Source organism: Cyclopterus lumpus, chromosome 15, assembly GCF_009769545.1.
Source record: "Cyclopterus lumpus isolate fCycLum1 chromosome 15, fCycLum1.pri, whole genome shotgun sequence".
NCBI classification, from domain to species: domain Eukaryota; kingdom Metazoa; phylum Chordata; class Actinopteri; order Perciformes; family Cyclopteridae; genus Cyclopterus; species Cyclopterus lumpus.
In genome coordinates this window covers 12,755,047-12,776,974 of record NC_046980.1, presented here as the reverse complement: position 1 = coordinate 12,776,974, position 21,928 = coordinate 12,755,047, and the positions used below count along the sequence as shown (strand labels likewise).

Here is a 21,928-nt window from a genome sequence, read left to right as displayed (position 1 = left end):
AATTCATCAAAAAATGTGTTATGTTGGATCATTCTTTATCTGAATCAGGATGTGCAAGTTGTGATTATGTGTAGTGTTCTGTATAAAATGGGCCCACAAACAAAAAAAGATTGACAGGCGGTGTGCAAACTTCACATTGAACTAAAAGGTGAGATGTAATCCCCCTCCGGTTTGGATCAACCAACCATCCACCTCAGACCTCAAAGTTGCACATTCAATCTAACCACTGCCGAGTGCTCTCAAATCAGTTTCTTGCTCTCCATCTCCGACCACTTGTGACAAGTGACTCGGGGTCAGTATGGAGCCAGCGGTGTGAGTCATTCCAAGGCACTTGATTCTTTTCATTTCTGGAGATGATGAACTGAAAAATAAATAGTGTTCTTTTGCTCATGCCCCTTTCTCCAGGGTACAAATGCACTTAATGAAATGATACCACAATGCTTAATCAAATGCTACTCATCAAGGTTACAAACAGATACTCCCTTTGGTTTGATGATCTTACATTACTGCCAGATAAGAGATGTGATTACCATTTACATTCCATGCAATATTGAATAAATAAAATTGAATGTGATTTGCAAATTAAAGGACATGGAAAACAGAAAATGAGATACATTCAAATAGTTGAACAAAATAAAAAAAAAAGATGCTAAAGACAGAAGGCAAATCACTAAGCCTGAAAAGGCAAAACAACCTCAGTGATCTAAATTAAATTCACATAATCACAGCACCGAGAGCACATACAAGAACAAAAACATTACAGTTGACGTCATTGTAACTAAACAATGGGCCTCCTCAACACAAAGTATCAAAACAGAGAAAAAGTACAAGTTTCTTATTATAGCTAACTGAACTATACAGCCAAAGAAAAAGGTCTCGCCAGTCTGTAATAGACTGCACATGGTTACTCAATCACAGTCTTTGCTTTCTGGGTAGGTGAACTGAAGGTGGGAAACTTTAAACTACATTGTGGTCTCGAGGACTTTCCGGTTGCCATTGGTTGCCGTGAAGCTGTAAAATGCCCTGTAAAACCTCCAACCAGACTTTGTAGCAGAAGAAGTACTGTTCCTGAAATGAGAGAGACAAAGGGCACGTCTAGCTTTTGGTAACACTTTTTTCTTTTTAAAAGCTTGAACTTTGAACTATTATCCCTCTGTTATTACTGACCTTGGTTTGAATCATCCCATGTCGCTGAAGTCTCATCTCTTTTACGACGTCACTCACATTGATCTGAAGACAGAAACAAACGGTTGTTAGGCACAACTACAGCATGTTTGTGAACAAGTCTCTGGCTATAGTTTAGTTCTTATGTCAATAATAGATTAACTAGGTGGAAACCTCAGTTTGAAATGTGGAGCCAATGTGGAAATGCCTTGAATGTGCACTCTTTCAAATAGCCAATGTCTTTGGCTTTGAGAAAATTACATCTCACTTGATTTATCAGGAAAACATTGTAAACATGAGTATATGTTCTCAATAGCTATAGTTTCAAGAGTTATTCAATACAGCATGATGTCCATTTAGTAAATGATGGTCCTATTAATTATTATTAGTAAAATAGATGATAAAGCAGGGTATGCTAGGATGTGGCTAACTTGTGATTGACAGGTCACTACATGCTAACAATGACAATTGTTAGGTAATGTTTTGTAGTTTTAATGTTTACTAAGTTCACTTTATTAGTTTAGCAAGTTAGCATGCTAACATTTACAAATAAGCACTAAACAAAAAGTACAGCTGAGGCTGAAGGGAATGCTATTGGTTTTCTTCAGGTATTTGGTCATAAACCACATAATTAGACAAGTAGAAGATTGACCTTATAATGCTGCTAGACAAAGAAAATGTATTCTGCAAAATGTAATTTAATCAGGGGGAAAAAATCATTCCCATCGCTAGATCTGTGCCACTGGCATAGCTAAAATACAAAAAATGGTGTGGTAAACTAATTAATAAACCTAACAAAATGGCTCCACTCACAGGCAAATCATTCTCAATGAGGCTGAGGATAACGTCAGTGCTGATGAGAACTCCCGTGCGTCCGATTCCGGCACTACAGTGCACAGTGACTGGTCCCATATGGTGCACGGCCCTCAGGTAGCGGATGAAGCGAACCAGCTGCTCGGAGCTTTTCGGCACTCCGTGGTCAGGCCAGTGTGTGAACTTCAGATGACGAACAAAATGTGTCTCACTGGTCTGGAATAACAATATGTTTAAGAATCGTGAGGTTTAGAGTATACCATAAGATTAGTTACGTTTGACAGGCAGGCAAATATTCCTCACAAATCTCTTACTTCTATCTCCACCATGCGGATGACCTTGATGTGGAAGTACTCCAGGAACTGTTGGTTCTCCAGGTGAAGCTGGTACTTGCCGGTGTCCAGAGGCTCGCCCAGCTTCTCTGGCCAGTACTTGTGACATTTGATCCTTCCCCGTTCTACTTCCTGGGTCATCATGGCAATGACATCAGATTTGTTTTCCCAGATCATCTGCCAGAAGGCCGGCACTGTGGAAGGCAGAGGCCCCTGGCAGGAGATATAGAAGAACTTTTCATCTCCAACTTGCATGTGGATGTAGCTGCCGTTGATGTAATCCTGGTTGTCTCCAATGGCAACACGAGTTTCGTCATCTATGGGGGTAGAGAAAAGAAGGAAAATACATATAAAAGACCCTAAACTCTCTGCATGTGTGTTGCTTTGAGTGTGAGCATGCATCACTGCATGAATTCATAATTGAAATAAACCAATTACACCTCCTGCAGTATCCTCCCACAAACAGAACAGACTGACATGCTCATTCCCGATGTTCGATGAATCCATTCATTTCTTGACCACAAACAACAAACACTGCTACTTTGTTGTTTTGTCAAAAGCATGCAATCTAAGTGCACAGTAAATAAGGACAAGCAAACAGCCCAGGGGGTCTGGAGCCGGGCTCAACAACCCAGCGCTGTGAAGAAGTGTGTTGGTGATGAGAGGGGTGATAGACTGAAGGCAGTTAGGAATGTTTTTGGGGTTGGTCCCCCACCTCCTGCTTTGAAGGCCAAAAAAGCCACAGACTGGAAACCAGACGTGCTAAGTAAAATAGTTACAAGCAATGGAAAGGATTGGTTAATACCCGGCTTGTAGCAGGCTGCAAACATCAAGGCATTGAGGTGCGATAGCATTCCACTGGGGGTCACTATCCTTTTCATCATGCTCATTCATTTCAACACTGACCCTTTCACTCCAACACACTGAGGGCTGGAGAAGTAACGTGTTGTACGTGTCTGTACGTGTTTTTATCCATTTGTGTGTGTTTCCAGCTTTTATTTGACATTCTTCAGTTTCATTAGTCCTGACCACAATTCACTTTTTTTGTTTTTCTTTTCATCCTGTCTCTGTATTTACCCCCTGAAATAAAAATCTGAGATAATTACAAGGTCTTGCCAAATGAAATCATCTTCATCACCACATACTTGGCTGACTCCATAAAACTTATAAGTACGGCTTTAGTAAATTATTGATGCTAATATAGGAAATGATTTGTTGCGTATACAAGTGTTGCAAACAAACCTCTGCACTCCCTTCCGCTAAGAAAAGTGGTAACAAACAGGCTCTTCTATAAATGCAAAGCCTGTGAGTATCCCGCTTTCACAAGCTTTAGCTCACCAATAAAAAGTTAAACTATAGATTATGCCGGAAGAAAGTAAAAGCTAACCGAAGTCCTCTTTCAGACTTACAGGGTAGGATGTCTCTATAGCGGTTCTTATCTCTGTTCTCAGGGGCTTTTCCCACCAGACAGTTGTCAGAGGGCTTCAGATGCTCCAGAGCCTGAAATGAAAATGAGCACAATTAAAAAGAAAATACAAACATGTTCAATAGTACATCTGCGTCACAGTGTGTCTGTCCATAATGGTAGTCTAAATAGTATAAATGTTTTAATAATGACAGATAATCTATGTGTGTACTGTATGTGTGTGTGTGTGTGTGTGTGTCTGCAGGTCCTTTTCTTTGCAGATGTTCTCTAAATGTACCTCAGTGTACATTAAATTAGGCTCCTATGCATAGTTCTAATGGCAGGATCAATGTAGGAAAAGATTACATGGCACACTAAGTTGTCAATGGGTAATTTCCCCCTTTGTTCAGGCAACTTTACAACTATGAATTACACTGATACATTGTACATGAACTATCTTGTCCATAACACATGCACACCATGAACTCTTTGACCAGTTCGTGCTGGTCCAGTTGATGCTGTAGAATCCGGATGAGAGCTTTGACCCTGGAGCCTGAATACTTGCTGGTCTTAGCCGGGCTAATGAGAGCTAAACTGGCCAGTTCATCCTCTGATACTATGGGTGGGCCTGAAGAAACAAAAGGGGAAAAGAGTTGTCAGAATGGACCAGAAAAGATACGATTTTCACTCTGACCCTTCAGCACAAGAGTAGAGGAATATACACCTGTTTGGGGTGAGGTCATGTCCAGACGGGTGGCATCAAATACATCATCTTCTTCTTCTTCGCTGCTCCAGCCGTCTGACTGTGTTTTCCGGATGTCTTTGCAGGACTGGTCCAAAAGTTTGGTCACAATTCGTTTCCTGGGGGAGTCAGGGGTGAGACCAGACCATGTTTACTCTTCGGTAGGAGGGGATGAAATCATGCAAGGCAGAGCTTCCTTTCCCTGCGACTTTTCCACCTAAAATACAGTATAGACAAGAGGCTAAAATATCTTTATACTACTGCCATACTTGTTGTTTTGCAGCTACAGAGAATAGTACTATACAATTCCTAATTGTTACTCTATATTTGTCTCATGAGGGTTCAGATCCCATAAGCGACAGAATTTATCCAGGGTGGTACTTTTTATATTGCTCTCTGCTGCCTTCTTGTGGTACACAGTGGAACTCAAACAGCCCAAAAGAAGCAGCAGGAGGAAGTGGGGAGGAAATAAGTAGAAAATAATACAGGATAGAAGTTTGGGAAGTTACTACCTGTCAGAAGCTCCATGCAACATGTCAGTGACATTTAGTGATGGGCAGCAAGCTTGATGAGAAGGGGTGCTGTTACAGCTCTCCTGTTCCACAGACAAGCAGCCAGAGGAGGCAACAGACAGAAGGAGCAACACGTTAGTAGTTTGTAAAGAGGTAAGGAGTCAAACATAGAATCTACATAATATTTGCTCCACGTGTGTATGCTTTTTAGTGTGCATGTATGATACCTGTGTAATTGCAGTGTCATCTGTTACGATAGTCAGTCGGCGTGGTGGAGGAGGTGGTGAGGTAACGTACACACCAGCTTCATTGACCACAGGGTCTGAAGTCGCCTCTGAGACAATGATAGAGGGATGCAATATATTCACAATATGTTCTTTTTTAATTAATTTACATCAGTTTACAGTATATTTTACATATCTAAAGGTGTTTCAAGTGAATAGTCCTAATGATTAAGAATGAGTAAACGGCTTTGCAATTCCTCCATTTGTTATTTTACCAGATACAAATTTGAATTTGAATTCTTGTGTCAGCAAAGTCTTGAGAAAGATTAGTAGCATACATACATACATACACACATACATATATACATACAACTCTTTATTTCAGTACTATTATCCTTCTAAATATTCACGATAAAAGGTAGAACAGTTGGCATAGATCATACCAGAGGGACGCTTAACTGGCTTATTCAGCATGACGTCAGGAGAGGGACCGTTATCAGGGCTGGACACCGGAGCCGGCTGCTCAGCTAAAATAGCTTCAGTCTGAGCGGACATGTTGGGCGGTGTCGGTGACTCGGAGTATGTCAGGGGCAGGATGTCTCTGCAGATGGTGAGCTGTACAGTGCCCTCAGCTTTACGCAGGATATCCACTACTTTACTGTGGCTCAGGCCGGACACAATCATACTGTTTACCTAGAAATTACACAGTAAGGGTCAGGGTTTTCCTCACCACGGAGAGTAATAAAAAAGCCAAGGTGCATGATGGGTTGTTACCTCTAATAGAATATCTCCCACTCTCAGCCGACCATCCTGCTCAGCTAATCCACCAGAGCAGATTTCCTTCACTCGAAGCATGCTGCCATTGGTTCCCCCAATCAAAGCAAAGCCAAGGCCTCCTCCTTCTGGTTTTGTGAACCCCACTTGCATGATGCAACTCTACAGGGACCAGAGGAGAAACAAAATGAGGAATCAGTCAGTTTTCACTTCCATTGTATTTACAGAAGCAGCTTATGTTCGGCAGAAAAGGCCATTGTATTGCTGATACATGAATCAAGTGTAAAGAAAACCTGAGAGACCCCCCCCCCCCCCCCAGTAGAGAATGCATTCGCAGATTGACACACAAATGGACTCATGTTACGGTATGTGTTTCAACAGACTCTTCAAAATATGTGCAGTTTAAGAAAAAGAAAAAGTAGAGCTGGCAAGAGGTGACAACAATGAAGAGGTACCCCAGAAAGAGTGAGCTCTTGAACAAAGATAAATAATATGTTCAGAAACTTACATCGTTTTCTTTTGTGAGGGAGAGACATCTAAATTTTTCTGCAGTCCGACACACATCTTCATCTGAAAAAACTAGAAAAAGCATCAATGAATCAGCAGCCAGTGCAAACAAAAATAAATCAAGCAATTGCATCGACAATTGTGTTTTCAGTGAATATTGATAAAGCGTTTAACATTTTTTTAAAAGATAAATAAAGTGAATAGTCTGGACTTCTGCCCTAAGCTAACAATAGAACATCCCTTCCGTACTAATTTCTATCCATGCGACCATTTTCGGCCAATGAAATTACCGTAACAGACAGACAGAAAATAAACACACACACCAACCTCCCACCTCTTTGGCCATTTTGAAAGAGAAGTGTTGATGGGTACGTCTCTTTTCTACGACAGGTGAACAAGGCTGGTCTTTTTAGACTGACCCTCTCCACTGTCCCTTACTGCTGCATGCACCGTCACCAGGCAACAGAGCTACCTGCCCTGTAGACCACTGGCTGTATGGCACTCTGTGTGTGTGTGTGTGTGTGTGTGTGTGTGTGTGTGTGTTTGTGATGGCTACAGCCCTGCAGTCCAATACACCAGTGGAGGGCCTGAGGCTTGCTAATTATTAATCCTGCTGTGAGAGCCCAGGATCTGTCTGTCAGCATTGAGATCACACACACACACAGACACACACGCAATCACACACACACACAAAGCTGCAAAGAGAACTATCTTTCAACACCAAGCTCCAGCTTCGTGCAGACAAAGAGGAGCAACAAGCAAAAGAGTGAAAGGGAACCAGTTATGGTGCTGATGGAACATGAGAGAGTTGGGAGGGGAAAACACTCACCATCTTCAGTAGGAGAGTCTTTATCTGGAGAGATGGGCTCTTCCAAACGAGCAAAGAACTTCCTGTCCTTTTTCCAGTCAAACAGACCTACACAATGATATATAAATACATATATTGTACAATGAAACAATTCTATTTTAAAGTGCTAAATCTAAAAAAACAAAAGGCCAGTGTCTCCCAAGAACTGTTTCTGGTAATGATTGAACTTAAATAATCGTCCAGTTGAGCACAAACATATGTGGTTTCTAGGCAATCTGTCAGTGCATTTAACAACCACACTAGCCTATGTATGTGTCCTTGGGTTAATGTAAGCAGGTGAAACCATCCCATGAATCCTTCAGACCCCCTTACCGTTCCACTTAGCCTTGGGGTTCACTGGCTGGTCTTCTCTGTAACAGACACAGACATAAAGTCATTTAAAGAACCACACACATTTCAGGGTATATCTCTCAATGCTTTGAGGGCACATACCTAAAGATTTTAAGTTTGACTTTACGAGGGGCGATCTCACAGGCTTTGACTGCATCTTCCAGGGTCATTCCCAGGGTGCACCTGCCACAGATGTAGAGGATCTTGTCATTGGGTTGAACGCTGCCCTCCTCGCTGGCTGGGGAGCCTGGCACCACCTGCAGACAGTAGATGCCCTGCCATTTGCTGCCAATACCTCCTGTCAGCTTTATACCTGGAGAGGGCACACACATATCGTAAATACAGTCAAATAATACTGGTGGTGCGCCTGTGTCTTCAAAATATGTGAAAGTGTGCCCCACCAAGCTGTCCTGAGGGTGTCTTGTAGAGAACTATATCAGGCAGGCTGTCACAGGAAGGCGGGGCCACCAGGTTTGTAACAGCCCTCCCCAAAGTCATACTCAGTCTTCTCGGAGATGACCTGAGAATCGTCATGGCAACATCATCAGCCACACTGGTAACATCGTGTCTATTTACCTGGAAACAAATGACCGAGAAATAATCACTTGAGTCAACTTGAGCAGCACATACTCCAAATGAAATAGAGCAAAAATAATGTTGTTAGTTAAGTGTGCAGAAATGTACGGATGTGTGTGTGTGTTTGTGCGTACTGTGACGAGCCTGTCTCCTGCCCTGAGCCGTCCATCTGACCTGGCTGGGTTGTCCAGTATGTCCTGTATGTAGTAGCAGTTGTCCAGCTTGCTTCGAGCGATGGTAAACCCAAAGCTTCCACTCCTGGACTTGGTCAGAACCACTGTCAGCTCAAACTCTTTAACCAATCCCTGACAGGCAAAAAACAATGACAATTTATCTATCTAATAGCTACAGAAATTCATCGAATAACTTTGAAAAACAAGACATAATTTACATCACATCATGTTTAAGCTTAAACTTTAAAGACAAGCTCCTTTCCCAAACAAACATGCAGCTGATGTATCTCTATCTCTGTTCATTATTGGTCACAAGCCAAATACCTAGCTAACTATAGTTACTGGTTCATTGACCCGAAGCTTGACTATATTTACTAAACTTTCTGGAAATGTTTTCAGATGTGTTTAAGTTTTCTGCTGGCAGACAAATCTATTGGGGTAATATCTATTTTTTTTTTGGCAAAGATAAAGTGAGCCAAGAACCTTTCTCCGACTCTCTTCCTCCTCCTCCTCATCATCATCATCATAATCATCATTGTATTCCCTTCCTTTCTTCTCTGGTTCTTCTCTGAGCTGTGTGTGGCTCTGGGCAGGAAGGAGCAGCATTGAGGGGGGCAGCCTCGGGGCAGGTGGACTGGCACAAGCAGGCACAGAGGGAACAACCTGTGCTGTGATGGGGGTCAATGGTGGAGCAGGAGGCTGGGGTGGGGGCACCATATGCCTACTGTTAATGGAGATGGCTTTGTAGTGACTTGGAAGAAGCCCCTGCTGTATCGGGTGGTGCTTGGCTTTCGGTGGCTGGGATGGGCGGGCCAGAGTGCAAGTGGTCGGGGTGTCAGATGAGAGGCTGAGGGCCGAGATGTTGCTAGAGGGGACGTGTAGGCCGAGGCTTGGATTCTGAGAGCTGAAACCAGAGGAGCTGTTGGAGGTTTGAGAGTGGAGGCCTGTGAGGTTGGTAGTTGGAGTGTGAGTGGCCAGACTGGAGGGAAGGTTGTGAAGAGGCTCCAGTGTGGAGCTGATGGTCAGGTACTCCTCATCTGCCATGATAGTCAGTCCATTTCCCATCAGGCAGTAGGTCACACTTCCATCTGCCTCCTCTCGGACTCCGCTGCAGATAAACAGACAACATATATATATATATATATATATATATATATATATATATATATATATATATATATATATAGTTCATCATTTGATTATAATGAAACACCAGTTCACTCCTTAGCTGCCCTGATATTGCTGACAGCCATTAGTTATTGAAAAGTCATTACTGTGGTACTAAAAGCTACAAATGCAGTACTAAACATATGACATATAATACTTTGATAATCCCGTTGAGCAGTTTCTATACACATTTTGATCCTGTTTTGTTAAAGCAGTTCAAAGTCAAATCTCTTGTTGCAGAAATGGCTGCAATATTTTGCGGATCTAATCGCTGTGAAACTTTTTTCATTTGGCACAACAGGCAATCATTGATATAATATATCATTATGTATGTTTTCATGTGTGTCTACTTCTGATACATTACCTGGCATATACGTTCGAACCAGTCTTAGGACAGACGTCCATAAGCATCACAGTTGAGCGTGTTGTCGTTGCAACCTCCTCTTCATTGTCCTTGTTCTTCTTCTTTGCTTCTACTTCCCGTTGTTCCTTTGGTGAGCTACAAGTAGGTGAGGCAGGTGATGCCGGGGAGACTGGTGATGGAGGCGATGTAGGTGAAGTGGGCAAAGGGGGTGAGCGTGGACGAGATGGGGGAGTCTGTTTGGCCAGCACTTTACCCTCCAGACTCTCCTGGGTCTCCGGGAGAGCTGGAGCTGCAGGAGGATCTGGGTTTTTCTCTCCTGTGTTTGTCAGGTCTTCTTCACGGGCGGGGGCCTGCTTCTGGGCAGGTATTTTGAGATCATAATGAAACTTAAGGAGCTGGCTGTAGTCCTCTCCTAGTCGGATGTCCAGCGACTGAGATCGAACCTCACGGAAGGCTGCAGGACTCTACAGTCAGACATGAGGTAAGAGGGTCTGTCGGGATTACTGAGTCTAATGTAGGTGGGGTTTTTTTCTTCTATATGTAAATATATATGTGTTTACTTGCGTACATGTGAGCTCACCAGTGTGTTGTCATCTACATCATACAGCGCTCCATAACCTGGTCGACAGATCAGCAGATGAACTTCAGATGGAGTTCCACGTAGCAGGAACAAAACCCTCTGGAACAAAAACATTTGAAAAAACAGTGTACTATGTGTGTTGATGAAGGAATGTTTGGGTACAGCTTGAGACAGACTGAAAATGTGCACATCTTTTTCATTGTTACTGTATGTTCAAAAGCACCCGTGTGAATACCTCTAGAACTCCTTGGCAGAGCACACAAGATTAAATGACAAATCAAATGAGACAACCAGTTTGCTATTTTCGGTGGTATGAGATTAAAGGATTAGTGAACCAATGACGTGGCCGAGATCTTAAGAAAGAGCAGGACCACTAGTGCTGTTCCTACACTCACAGACCATTCACAACTATTCATCTGCAGGCAAAATGACCCACTGTGCTGCCACTCATGAATACAATCTTACCACCAGACTGCAGTTCGCACCTTATAAACCAGCCTATTGTTTTTATAGACATTTTCTTTCAATGTTGGAAAAAAGATGCAACAAAACCACCTATATATATGCAACAACCACTCTCTATCACTGAATGTGCTTCATAATTCGCTTGCTTTATACTTAGGATAGGATTAATAGTCATTTTAAATACCCCAACCCCTTTACCTGGTAAGAGAGGTCCTTGACGGGCTCCTTGTTGACAGACAGGATGACATCTCCCTCTCGCAGCAGGCCACTCTCTAGCGCCGGTTGACCAGGGAACAGACGTTTGATGCGGACTACGCTGCCACGGTCTGGCCCGAAGTGCAGCTGCGATATGTTAAAGCTGAAGCCGAGGCCAGACAAACTCTTCTTCAGCACCACTTCAAGCGTGTTTTCTAGGAATGAGAGGAGACCGAGGGCAATCTTTGAGCATTAATGTCTGTTGTGTAATCTTTAATCTGTAATGTGGGCTGTGATTTGGTACACTGTGAACATAAAAGAAAACATATTCATCAATCACCCCAACCCACATGCCTTCCAATGAGAAGTATTTATTTTTTCCAAAGACAAATCTGAACAAGAAGACAATCCTTTCCCCCACATTTTGTCTCACATTTATATCAGGAAGGAAGGCTTTGTAGAGATGAGGAACTGTCCCTTTAACTAAGCTCAGGCAGGGAACAGGCAGCTTCAAGGTTTCAGTGCACGCTGTCTCGGGGGACTGAGGGAGCGTCAGCCCTAGATGACTCTGACAGAAACCACAATGTAGCTGTCAGATGACTCACAGTCACCTCTGGGCCATGTGTGCAAGTGTGTATGTATGTATGTATGTATGTGTGTGTGTTCCTGACACTGTCTATCTTTTCTTTTTTTTTCTCCTATGTGAGCGTATGTGCCCCTTCCTCTCGCCTCTCACCATCAGTCACAAAGCTGTAGTCCTTGGCTCGGCAACTCAAGGTCGTTTCCATGGAGACTTCAGTCAAGGGGGGATGTGAATGTGATGAACTGTGGGCCAGGGGGGGGCAGGGGGAGTCAGGTCTGGGCTCCAAGACTACCGTGGGCTCCCTTTCTAACAGCAGATTCACCACCTATCGGGAACAGATGCACATGCAACCCATTTATACAGTATGTTCAGCAGTTTATACTTCAACATGCACTGCCATAGTAAAATACTGAATGTAATGTACAGTACTGCCAGCTACTGTGCTTTCTGTACATATTCACAATCAGAATGAATTGAGTGAAGTGCAAAAGCTACTCTAGATTACTCTAAATAAGGATGGAGGGTCTCAAGGGTCCAACAAGCAAGCAACTAAATGATCAAATGGTTTATTCCAAAACAAGTAACCAAAACTACCTCATCATGGTTAGGCAAGGAGTGTCATCATTAGTGAAGGAAAAACATTGACATTGATGATAGAAAATAGGAGCTGAACCCGAGACTCTGATAACACTGACACTGAACATAAACGTATGCTGTTTAAAAATGTTTTCTTTCTGGAGAGTAGTCATATTGAACTGATGTATAATGTAATACTATCAGCAACAGTATGGTTGTATGTGTGTGTGTGTTTTTGTGTGCGTGTGTGTTTTTGTATGTGTGTGTGTGTGTGTGTGCATGTGTGTGTGTGTGTGTGTGTGTGTGTGTGTGTGTGTGTGTGTGTGCGTGCGTGCGTGCGTGCGTGCATGGAGTTAGTTTGTGGCATGTGTGTGTGTTTGTTTATACCTCCCCCGTCCTCTTCAGGCACTCTACAGCTTGGTGGTGAGTCACGCCCCTCAGGTTGGACCCATCAACCTCCAGCAGTCTGTCACCTGTCATATGCACAAACACAAATCTCATCATCATTAGCAACATCAATACATAAACGGTTTGTGTGTGTGTGTGTGTGTGTCTGTGTGTGTGTGAGTACATGTATTTGATGGGCATGTCAACAAATCTAAAAGTCGTTCCTGCTCAGTGAAGCATGAATCAAGGAGACAGACACAGACACAGTGGCCTCAGTGGCACGCTCATGTTGTTGGGCCGGATTCAATCCACAGTCACTTGTTTAAATACTTTGTCGAAGGACGGTGACGATCTACATTAAGCAAACGTGACGGCGTGGTATAAATACTACACAACGTTTTCCTCATATCCTTTTGATGATGCAAAGGGATTGGGAGATGCCATTCTTGATAAGACAGAAGGAAAACTTCACAGATGTGAAATTGCAAATAAATCAGAAGTTGAATGATCATCCGGTACAAAATCAAATCTTGGCAGCCACCTGATTGAATATGGACATTTAAAATAAAAAGGTTACCTATCTGAATGCGCCTGTCCTGCTCTGCAGCACCTCCAATCACCAGGCTCTTGATGTAGATTCCTCCATAACGCACATTGGTGTTGATTCCTCCCTTTTGGTAAAAGCGAGAAGTAATTAATCAATGTTTAAGGCCTGAAATAAACCTAGAATTCAGGGGAATGTGCATCATAGGTTGTTACCTATGATGCACATTCCATAATTTATATGGTAATTGAATACGTTTTAGCTATGTGTATCTAATAAGCTGGCAACTGAGTGCATGATGTTAAATAAATAATTCACTCACAGCAACACTGATACCAAGACTACCACTGTTTTTCTTAAGCTCCACTATAAACCGCTCCCCAGTTTTCAAACTCCAGATAGAGGGGGACCTGGAAAACACATCCTGAAAAAGAAGAACAAGAATACGTCAACAGAAACAAACATGTTTTAGATTGAGAGAAGAATACACAAAGGCAAGATAGAAGTGTGCCGTCAGGAAACTCAGAGCACTTAATCCATTTAACAATTAGGATTGGCTGAACTCTTTCATCAGCTCTGACCTCATGCTTTTCTTCCATGGAAACAAAGTAATCTCTTACCTGGGCGTCATGTATTCGTACAACAGGAATGTGTAGCCTCCTGCTCAGTTTTGGGGTCGCCAGGTTGGACAGACTGATGGCCTCCTCCAGTTCCTCCATGACGGGACGATACTCAATTCCACTCAGTGTGGTCTGCGACCCAAAGCTCCTCTCCAACGCCAAACCGAGAGTACTTATACTCAAGGAATTTGAACGGTCCCTCAAAGACTCTGATAGGAAAACAACGATGTGGGATAAAGGACCTCATACAGGCTGTATTAAGTTCCACAAGTAATGTTTTGTAATGGTAATGCATTGAGCAGATCTTACGTTTCGGCTGGGACACAATGAGCTCCACCTCTTCAGGGCTGTTCTGTAAGATGGCAGCAGCGTCACTGAATATCACTCCTTCCAAACTCGTCTTGTTTAGGGAGATGAGACGTCCACCTGAAAATAACAACAAATCACGTCCTTGTTATAGTTTGTCATGTACAGCCCAATTTGGTCTCGAGTGATGTTAAGTTAATGGTGCTTTGTACCAGATTTGATTCGTCCATCCTTGTCCGCCGGCCCGTCAGGCACAATGGAGGCAATGAAGATCCCAAGGTCAAGTTTACCTGTGTTGTCCTCGCCGACTATCACAAAGCCTGAAACAGGACCAGAGAGGAAGTAGAAGACAAAAGTGTCCTGGTGAATAATCAGATACGTGGTACTCTGCTCATTCATTTTACATCAGGTTCACAGCTAAGTCCGCCTTCATAAACTCACCGAAGCCCAGTTTGGGATCTTTCTTCAGGGTCACACAGACTATCTCTCTCTCTGGCGGGGTCCTGGTTGGTGTATCAACTGCAAAGCACATGTTTTATATGGGCCACTGTAAATTTATATATTTTATATACCCAGGGGGAAGGTCAAAAAGTCATATTAAGGGTAATTTAGAAATTCCAAAAACCCTTATATCAACACATGAGGAAAACATTCTTACTTCTTGACATGACAGGGTAAAACAAGTAGCCACCATGCCACCCATATCTGACCATACAGACATGTGACACTGTGCCGCTCCATACTTCTACTAAAGATGCTCAGAGTTCATTTTCCCTTTTGCTTTGTCACCCATATGTAGTTCACAAAAATGAGACATATTCACCTCGTATGGGGAAAGAGGCGTCAGAGTCCTGCTTATGTAGCGAGACACTGGACATCATCCTGGGAATCGACTCTTGAGTGCTGCAACACATGTGCACAGTTACACATTACACAGCTGTTTACTTAATGTTCACAGAGAATATGTTCCTGTAACAAGAATAAGAATGTTATCATCATCATCGGCTACCTCCAACACTGTCGCTCTTTCACATCCCCGAAGTCTCCTGTTTCAGTGAGCTCCTTGTTCAGCTCTCTGCTCATCTCCCTCCTCATCTCCCTCTGCTGTCGCAGCCTCGCCTCCAGCTTCTCAGTCAGGTTATCACAGGACTTGGAGAGGGAGTCTGGTTGACCAAGTGTTAAACCTATATGGTGCAACATGCCCTCTGAGGAGGACATCTGCTTCAGGTTCAGGTTACGGCCCCGGTAGACAGACATGTACTTATCCATGTTTTCATCTGGAGAAACAGACCTGTGTTATCTATTCTTCACCTTTGTGAGCATCGGTGTTGCCAAAGTCAAAAACAATCAATTCTGCACAATCAGTCCAATTTGACCCACCTGGTATCATGGTGTGGTTAAGTTGTCGTGACGTCATCTCGCTATGAAACTTGTGCTGCGCCGAGCAGAGGTTCAGAAGGTACTGTGCTATTTTTGAGCTTTCTGTTACAAAACTGTGCTTTTTCCCGCTGGGCCCGCCGCACTCTATAATCAGTTTACGCCGCTGAAAGACAGACACAAGTCATCAAACATTTAGTTAGATCTTCATAATTAATTGAGCTGTATGAAGAAAAATAGCTGACCAAAATGGCATTTATTTTTACCCCAGTGGATATGGTGTCGGTTTCCCTCCAGAGGAAGCGTCTGGTGACAGTCCGCAGGTGGTTCTTCATCTCGTACACAATGATTCCTTTGGAGCAGACTCCCAAAACCAACTCTCCCATCACTGGCCTTTTTTCTCTCCCCACACGGTGGAAGAGAACCCCATACTCTTGTAACTGCTGGGCAATCTGGGAGATACATTTTTTTTTTTTTACATGCATTCAATTTTAAATAGTTGCTATTTATGTCTGCAGTGTGCCAGTAAATCAAATGATGTCGTGTGAGTGGATGCATTTGTAGTCTGGATACCTTTAGGTACTCTGTCTCAGCCTCTTCAGGCAGTATCTGGGCATGACTTGCATGTAGTCTTGGCAACTCCTCCTTGACATTGGGCAAGGCCAGCTTCTCTAGCATCCTCTTGGACACATAATGCTCTGGCTGGTAGTAATTCTTACCATACAGCTAAAAAAGACAGACAAAAGAAGCAAATGCACTGCTGTAACACACACTGAAAGTAGATGCTGGTATTTAAGGGGAACACTGTTCTTTGTGTCCTCTGTACCTCTGGCATGTAATCACCAAACTCCGCCTGCAGAGCAAGAGCAGCCAGAAACAAGCCTGTCTCCTCATTACAGTGGAGCCTATCTTCCAAGAGATCCCTCCGCAGCTGTAAGTAGTACTGATGGCGAGTCAGTTTGTGCCTAGGAAACAGGAAAAAAAGATGAATCAAAGGGTTTTTAAACTATGTATTTCTGTAAAAGTCTGTTTAACGCCAGTACTGTACTTACAAAATAAAGGACATATCATCAACATAAAATTTGACTCGAAGAAACACCAGAAAGGAGGATATCTGTCCTTTTTTCCAACTGTCTGGTGAGACTTTTGAGATTTTTGTTTCATGGTCCAAGAAGAAATATTCATCATCTGCAGAATGACAAAGAAAAGCCTCTTTAACTTCAGACGTCTAAAGTGACTGAAACAACACAACATGCATTAAGAAATTAATGAAACGTTATCTTAGTGAAAAAGGTTGTTAAACATTTAAATAGTGTCCCAAGTTCACCCCTCATGGCACAATATCACAAGTTGGACCATGGATATTTTAAAATGAATTTCCATTTTGAATGTTGCAATGTGATGTAGAACCAGTGCAGTCCAGACCAGGTTAACATCTTACCATCTATAAAGGCAAGACCAAAGTAGAAGTGTTCTACCAGGTTTGCGTGAGCCACCACCATGTCAAACACATCTCTTGCTTTGGACTTAATGTCACAGCGAACCACCACGTACTGTCCGTTAGGCAGCACGACAGTCACTTCCCTCTGAGACGAACACGAGCGGCCCTTCCTGGACTGTGGTGGACATGCACAAACACACTCACACATGATATACAGATACTTGACATGCAACAGACGCAGTTTAGCATTCAAGAAAAGACAAATTCAAACACTGTAAGAAAAAAAAACAACAACAGAAATTTACATTGATATTGATCAGAAGCAGAGGAGATGAACAGAAATCATAAATTTACCACGATAGATCCTGGAAGCTCAAGAACAATGTGTTGTTCGTCTGCCATTCTGATGAATTCTGGACCCAAAGCCTGACAAAACAAACATTTATAATATAAACTCTTTAAGCAGCAACACATCCAAAATGCTTTTTTTTCTCTAAAGGCTCTGCTAATCTGTCCCTCACTCGCACTAAATACGCCACAGTTGGAGTACAACATCCACTTTCATGTTCTAGAAAAAAACATTTCTCTTGCATTTATGTCACTGAACAAACATTTTAAAAATACCTTAGCCTTTCTCTGGCTCAGACTGAACGAGGACTCGCTGAAGGTGATGGAAGGACTGTGAGATCTGCCTGATGTCTTCGGAGAGATGTCGTGGTGGGGGCTCCTTCCAAGCCAACTGCAGTTGCTGTCCCTCTGACGGACTCCACGAGGGAGTCTGAGGAGAGAGAGAGGGGTGGGGGAGGGAGGTTGTGTAATAGGTGAGCAGACAAGTTGGAAAAGTCAAACTCTGAGACAATGTCATGTCCCTTAAAGTCACTGAAGACAATGAATGAGCTGACGTGCACACTCAGATAGCTCAAATAGTTGAATACTTTTTTTAAAACTACAATATTAGTGGTGATGATGTGTGTGCATGCATATCGTACATACCGGTCTAAAGAGGATTGGTACAACGGTGTGGGAGAGCTCTTTGGGCTTTGTCTCCAAGGTCTCTGAGTTAAACTCCCTAGAAAACAGACATACAATTTGCATTGTCAAAACAGGCACCTTATGGAACACACATTAAAGAAACATTTTGCATTTAATTCAGGATTACATCTGCACCGAATTAAGGACTTTATTCAGAGAACGCAAGACAGAATAACTTATTTCTACCATTTTGACTTCTTTTCATTACCTGACTTTGAGTCAGAGTCTGTTGAGTATCTTCTCTCTTCAGCACTGCCTTCGCTGAAGTCTGAAAGTTGCCCTCTCTTTCCTGTCAATCAGGTAAGAAATGAAAGATGGCAGCAATGTTTGATTCCGGTCCATCCCTGTGCTCCCAGGAGGCCAACGGAGGGTTTATCCTGCACACACCTACACTCTGTATCTGATTATTGGCTGTCGCAGGAGCCTAATCCTGGCCTTGCTTTAGGTTAATATGTTAATCCTGTTGACCTGTACGCGACTTGAGTCAAAAGCAATGACTGAAACTACTTTCTGTAAATATGTAGGGTCAAAGGTCAAATGTATTCAATACATCAGTATAGGCTGTACAATACACATATTCCATTTTCATGCTGACAGACATTTAAAATCAGCTCCATTTAAAAACGCACTGATGTACAGTCAAGTAGTAAGAAATCCCAGTGTTGTGCCCTGAATGTGTATTTAAAAGCTCAAGTTCATTAGGTCTCTAACATGCACGCTCACCATGTAGTCTCTCTCTGATCATCTGGCTTCTTCCACTCAAAGGAACGTGACTGTCTGGCAGAGAGCCATGCTCCATCTGAAGGAAAAGAAACTGCTAGTATTCACAATTTACTTATATTTTGTCATTATACAGACTATGCTTTTAAATTCGGACACATACGCAATGGCCTGCGGAGAAGAAACTGAAGAGCTTACGGACAGGAACATACTGTAGATAGATATCTAGACTCACTGATTCATGAAAGACCTCCTCCACCAGCTGCCTGATGACTTTGGTGGGTGACGGCAGGATGGTGGCTTTATGTTGAGATTCGCAGGCTTCCAGGATGGTGTTGAGAGTTACCCTGCGATGGGCCTGGTCCTCACACATGCTGAGCAGGAGGTTGTTTAGATGGTCACTCAACTGGACCGGCTGGGAGGAATGAGAATGTAAGGACATTATAACAATGGAGGTGTGGGACCTTGACGGTACGGATTTAGAAAAGACAGCTTTGTATGAGGGGATCCCACCTGATTTTGAGGTAGTTGAAAATCAACTGACCAGTAGAGAGTCATTCCCAGTGAATACACTAGCATCTGTGCAACACAATTAACTAGTTAATGACAATACAGGTTAAACATATGTTGTGTTATATTTTGTGTTATGCTAGGAGGTGACATTTCCTGCAGCTTTCAGACATAAATGCTAACCTATCCATTACATAAATAGGACATATTATGTGATGACGAATATGAGGCATTTATGAAGGCAGATCAGAGTGTGGGTGAAACAAGAACACATATATTGGATAACATTCCTGTTCGTAAAGACATTCTAATCATTTTTGTAGGAGTTACTTTAGAGTCTTGTGTAACACATGTTTATAAATAGGGCTCTGAAGTGCCGGATTCAAGTAAGTGGTTTCGTTGCTCGGCCACTAGATGGCGGGCTTCTACCATAGTCGACCTTCAACTCTTGTCGTCCTGAGATTTAAAGACTAAAAGACATGTGAGGATATGCCAGGAGAGTTTAAAGTCACTGATAAAAAAAACACACCAATATGAACTGATAGTGTTTCGAGTTTGTCAAATCTGTCATCAACTTCCATGCGAGCTATGAGGACGGGTATGATAATGTGTGCACTGACCCTCTCCATGGCAGGTTTGGTTGAGCTGGCACGGCCCTGCAGCATCTCTGGAGCAGTGAAGGTGGATACATCATCTGATAGGCCACAATTCTTAAATGCTAAGGTACCAGTGGCTGACAGCAGCAAGGAGGAGGGGCTTATGATATTACACATATTGTTCTGACCTGAAAAAAAGTAGGAAGTCCATAATATATATGATGCTACTGAAACAGTTCTACGGTAAAGCCACAGTGAAGCAGAAATACTGAATCATACAGATATGAAATGCATATTCAAATGATTATGTTACATTGCAATACCATAATGGTATGGTCAGAGCATTAAGATGCAATGCATGTGCCTTCAATAAGAGGGGTTATCTAAAGTGCTTTACCCATATAAGAGACGTCCACTAAAGACTCTGCAGTGCCCAGCAGCAGGGACCAGACCTCCTCCTCCAGCAGAGGTCCCCCTCGTGCCTCCAGTACTTCAGCTAATGTCACAAATGTGCTGCTCATCCTGCACACATTCCAAGCACGCACCTGAGGAAACACACACACACACACACACACACACACAGACACACACACACGCACACAAACACACACATAAGACACACATGTACGAACCCAAAACTTGTGAGAGGTATTGGTCAAGTTAATATTCTGAGAGAGAGGTTTTACTTCATTCAGATGAATGTATTGTATGTCTTTCAACACTCATGTAAACAAAGTAAACTGCATGAGGCCGATATTCTTGGCTGATGGTCAAGCTTCTTGTCCTCTCATCCCCTTCATTACATACTCCACCTTTACGTCCCTGCAAGGTATTCCTGTTGTTGTCACAGCCTGTCAACAGTATTTTGTTTTCAGAGACAGTTATGAGATCGTACTAAGAAAAAAAAAAGCTGTTCTTTGTACTGGACTGGACAGATTAGATTATCTTACTCTATCAGTCTCACTGCCCCTCCCCTTTCCTAATAGGCTTTCTTCTGACCAGAGACCAGTTCTGAGGGAGCTGTGCTTCCAGAGCCACTGTGTCATGATCCCATGTTAGATGTTGTCACATGCTGTGTATATTACCACATCTATACACAGATGAGAACTTATATTACACATATTGTTTAATGAATATTAAAATTATATTAAATGTATAACACTCATCATTTTGACTATATTATATATTTTCACTCCAATTGGCTTTATTTTAAAACACATTAGAAGAAGACACATTAAAAGAGAACCAATCACACACGAAAATATCTTCAATTTTCCAAAAGATTGCATGTTGTTGTAAATCTGGGACGATCAAAACACCCACTTAGATTTGACTTGTAATGTGAATTAATGTTGGAGGATTAGAATAAAAACTAACACAGCAGTATCTGTCACAAAAGGCAGAAATAACTGCAACACATTGATGTCTAATCAGTCTGAGATATACTTGACTGCATACCGACAGACAAAGTGTTGGCATGAGAATATACTTTGAGTAGAAACTGACAGGCTCTTTTCTCCCAGGTTGATAGATTTAACTGCACTTTCTCAAACAATACCAGAAAACAGAATCAGGCTGTTCCTGATGTGGGGTCACGGTTGTGAAACCCAAGCACCATGCTTTTCATTACACTGGATCTTTGCATGGAGACTATCTGTTCCTGTAAAACATTTCAGAGCATTAATACAATAAGGTACTCACAGCCAACCACATATAAAGCAACACGCTTCCAATGATATAGACCAACCCAATTACTGTAGGCCTGATTAACCTGCACTTAAAGAGTATTCATCCTCAGCTTGTAACACCTAGACTGTCGACTGAATACGAAGAAAGTCGAATGAGATTAAATGCCTGAAAACAAAACTACCAATGTCATTGTGAGATTAGGGACATTTCATTCAGTGATTACATCATTATATTGATGGGGAATATGAAATATTCCTACTGTATCCCTGCACGCTGGTTTCTTGTTATGATATAGAGGGGATTGAAGAAGAGAGTAGGAACCCAGCCAGGTGCACCCACCTGTCCACTCAAGGGCA

The 21,928-nt window shown here is 42.6% G+C and overlaps 1 protein-coding gene across 1 annotated transcript; it reads right to left on the bottom strand.

The window, feature by feature from the left end:
• Window positions 1-957: 957 nt before the first annotated feature.
• Window positions 958-20,404, bottom strand: ptpn20 (protein tyrosine phosphatase non-receptor type 20). The gene is made up of 46 exons (XM_034552180.1): window positions 20,281-20,404; window positions 19,908-20,071; window positions 19,291-19,356; window positions 19,013-19,192; window positions 18,781-18,856; window positions 18,266-18,346; window positions 18,019-18,094; window positions 17,650-17,803; window positions 17,380-17,451; window positions 17,026-17,200; window positions 16,637-16,772; window positions 16,411-16,549; window positions 16,158-16,310; window positions 15,851-16,036; window positions 15,588-15,750; window positions 15,217-15,484; window positions 15,031-15,110; window positions 14,649-14,726; window positions 14,420-14,527; window positions 14,211-14,327; window positions 13,902-14,110; window positions 13,604-13,705; window positions 13,315-13,408; window positions 12,738-12,823; window positions 11,928-12,099; window positions 11,195-11,406; window positions 10,532-10,630; window positions 9,952-10,415; window positions 8,904-9,528; window positions 8,382-8,552; window positions 8,073-8,247; window positions 7,774-7,984; window positions 7,654-7,691; window positions 7,303-7,389; window positions 6,475-6,536; window positions 5,967-6,128; window positions 5,636-5,885; window positions 5,196-5,302; window positions 4,969-5,051; window positions 4,439-4,575; window positions 4,194-4,342; window positions 3,719-3,809; window positions 2,292-2,626; window positions 1,978-2,193; window positions 1,168-1,230; window positions 958-1,068 (listed from the first exon to the last, which is right to left on the bottom strand). The coding sequence occupies exons 1-46, from the start codon at window positions 20,402-20,404 to the stop codon at window positions 958-960; spliced, it is 7,107 nt and encodes a 2,368-aa protein (XP_034408071.1).
• Window positions 20,405-21,928: the final 1,524 nt, after the last annotated feature.

What these genes read in the sequence shown, in the direction of transcription:
- ptpn20 (XM_034552180.1), bottom strand. Translation starts at nt 20,404, where the DNA reads ATGAGCAGCACATTTGTGACATTAGCTGAAGTACTGGAGGCACGAGGG. An exon ending in TGGTCTTGCCTTTATAGATG is followed by an intron (nt 16,773 to 17,025) that starts GTAAGATGTTAA and finishes GTCATTCTGCAG; the next exon opens with ATGATGAATATTTCTTCTTG. An exon ending in GCCTGAAGAGGACGGGGGAG is followed by an intron (nt 12,100 to 12,737) that starts GTATAAACAAAC and finishes TGTTCCCGATAG; the next exon opens with GTGGTGAATCTGCTGTTAGA.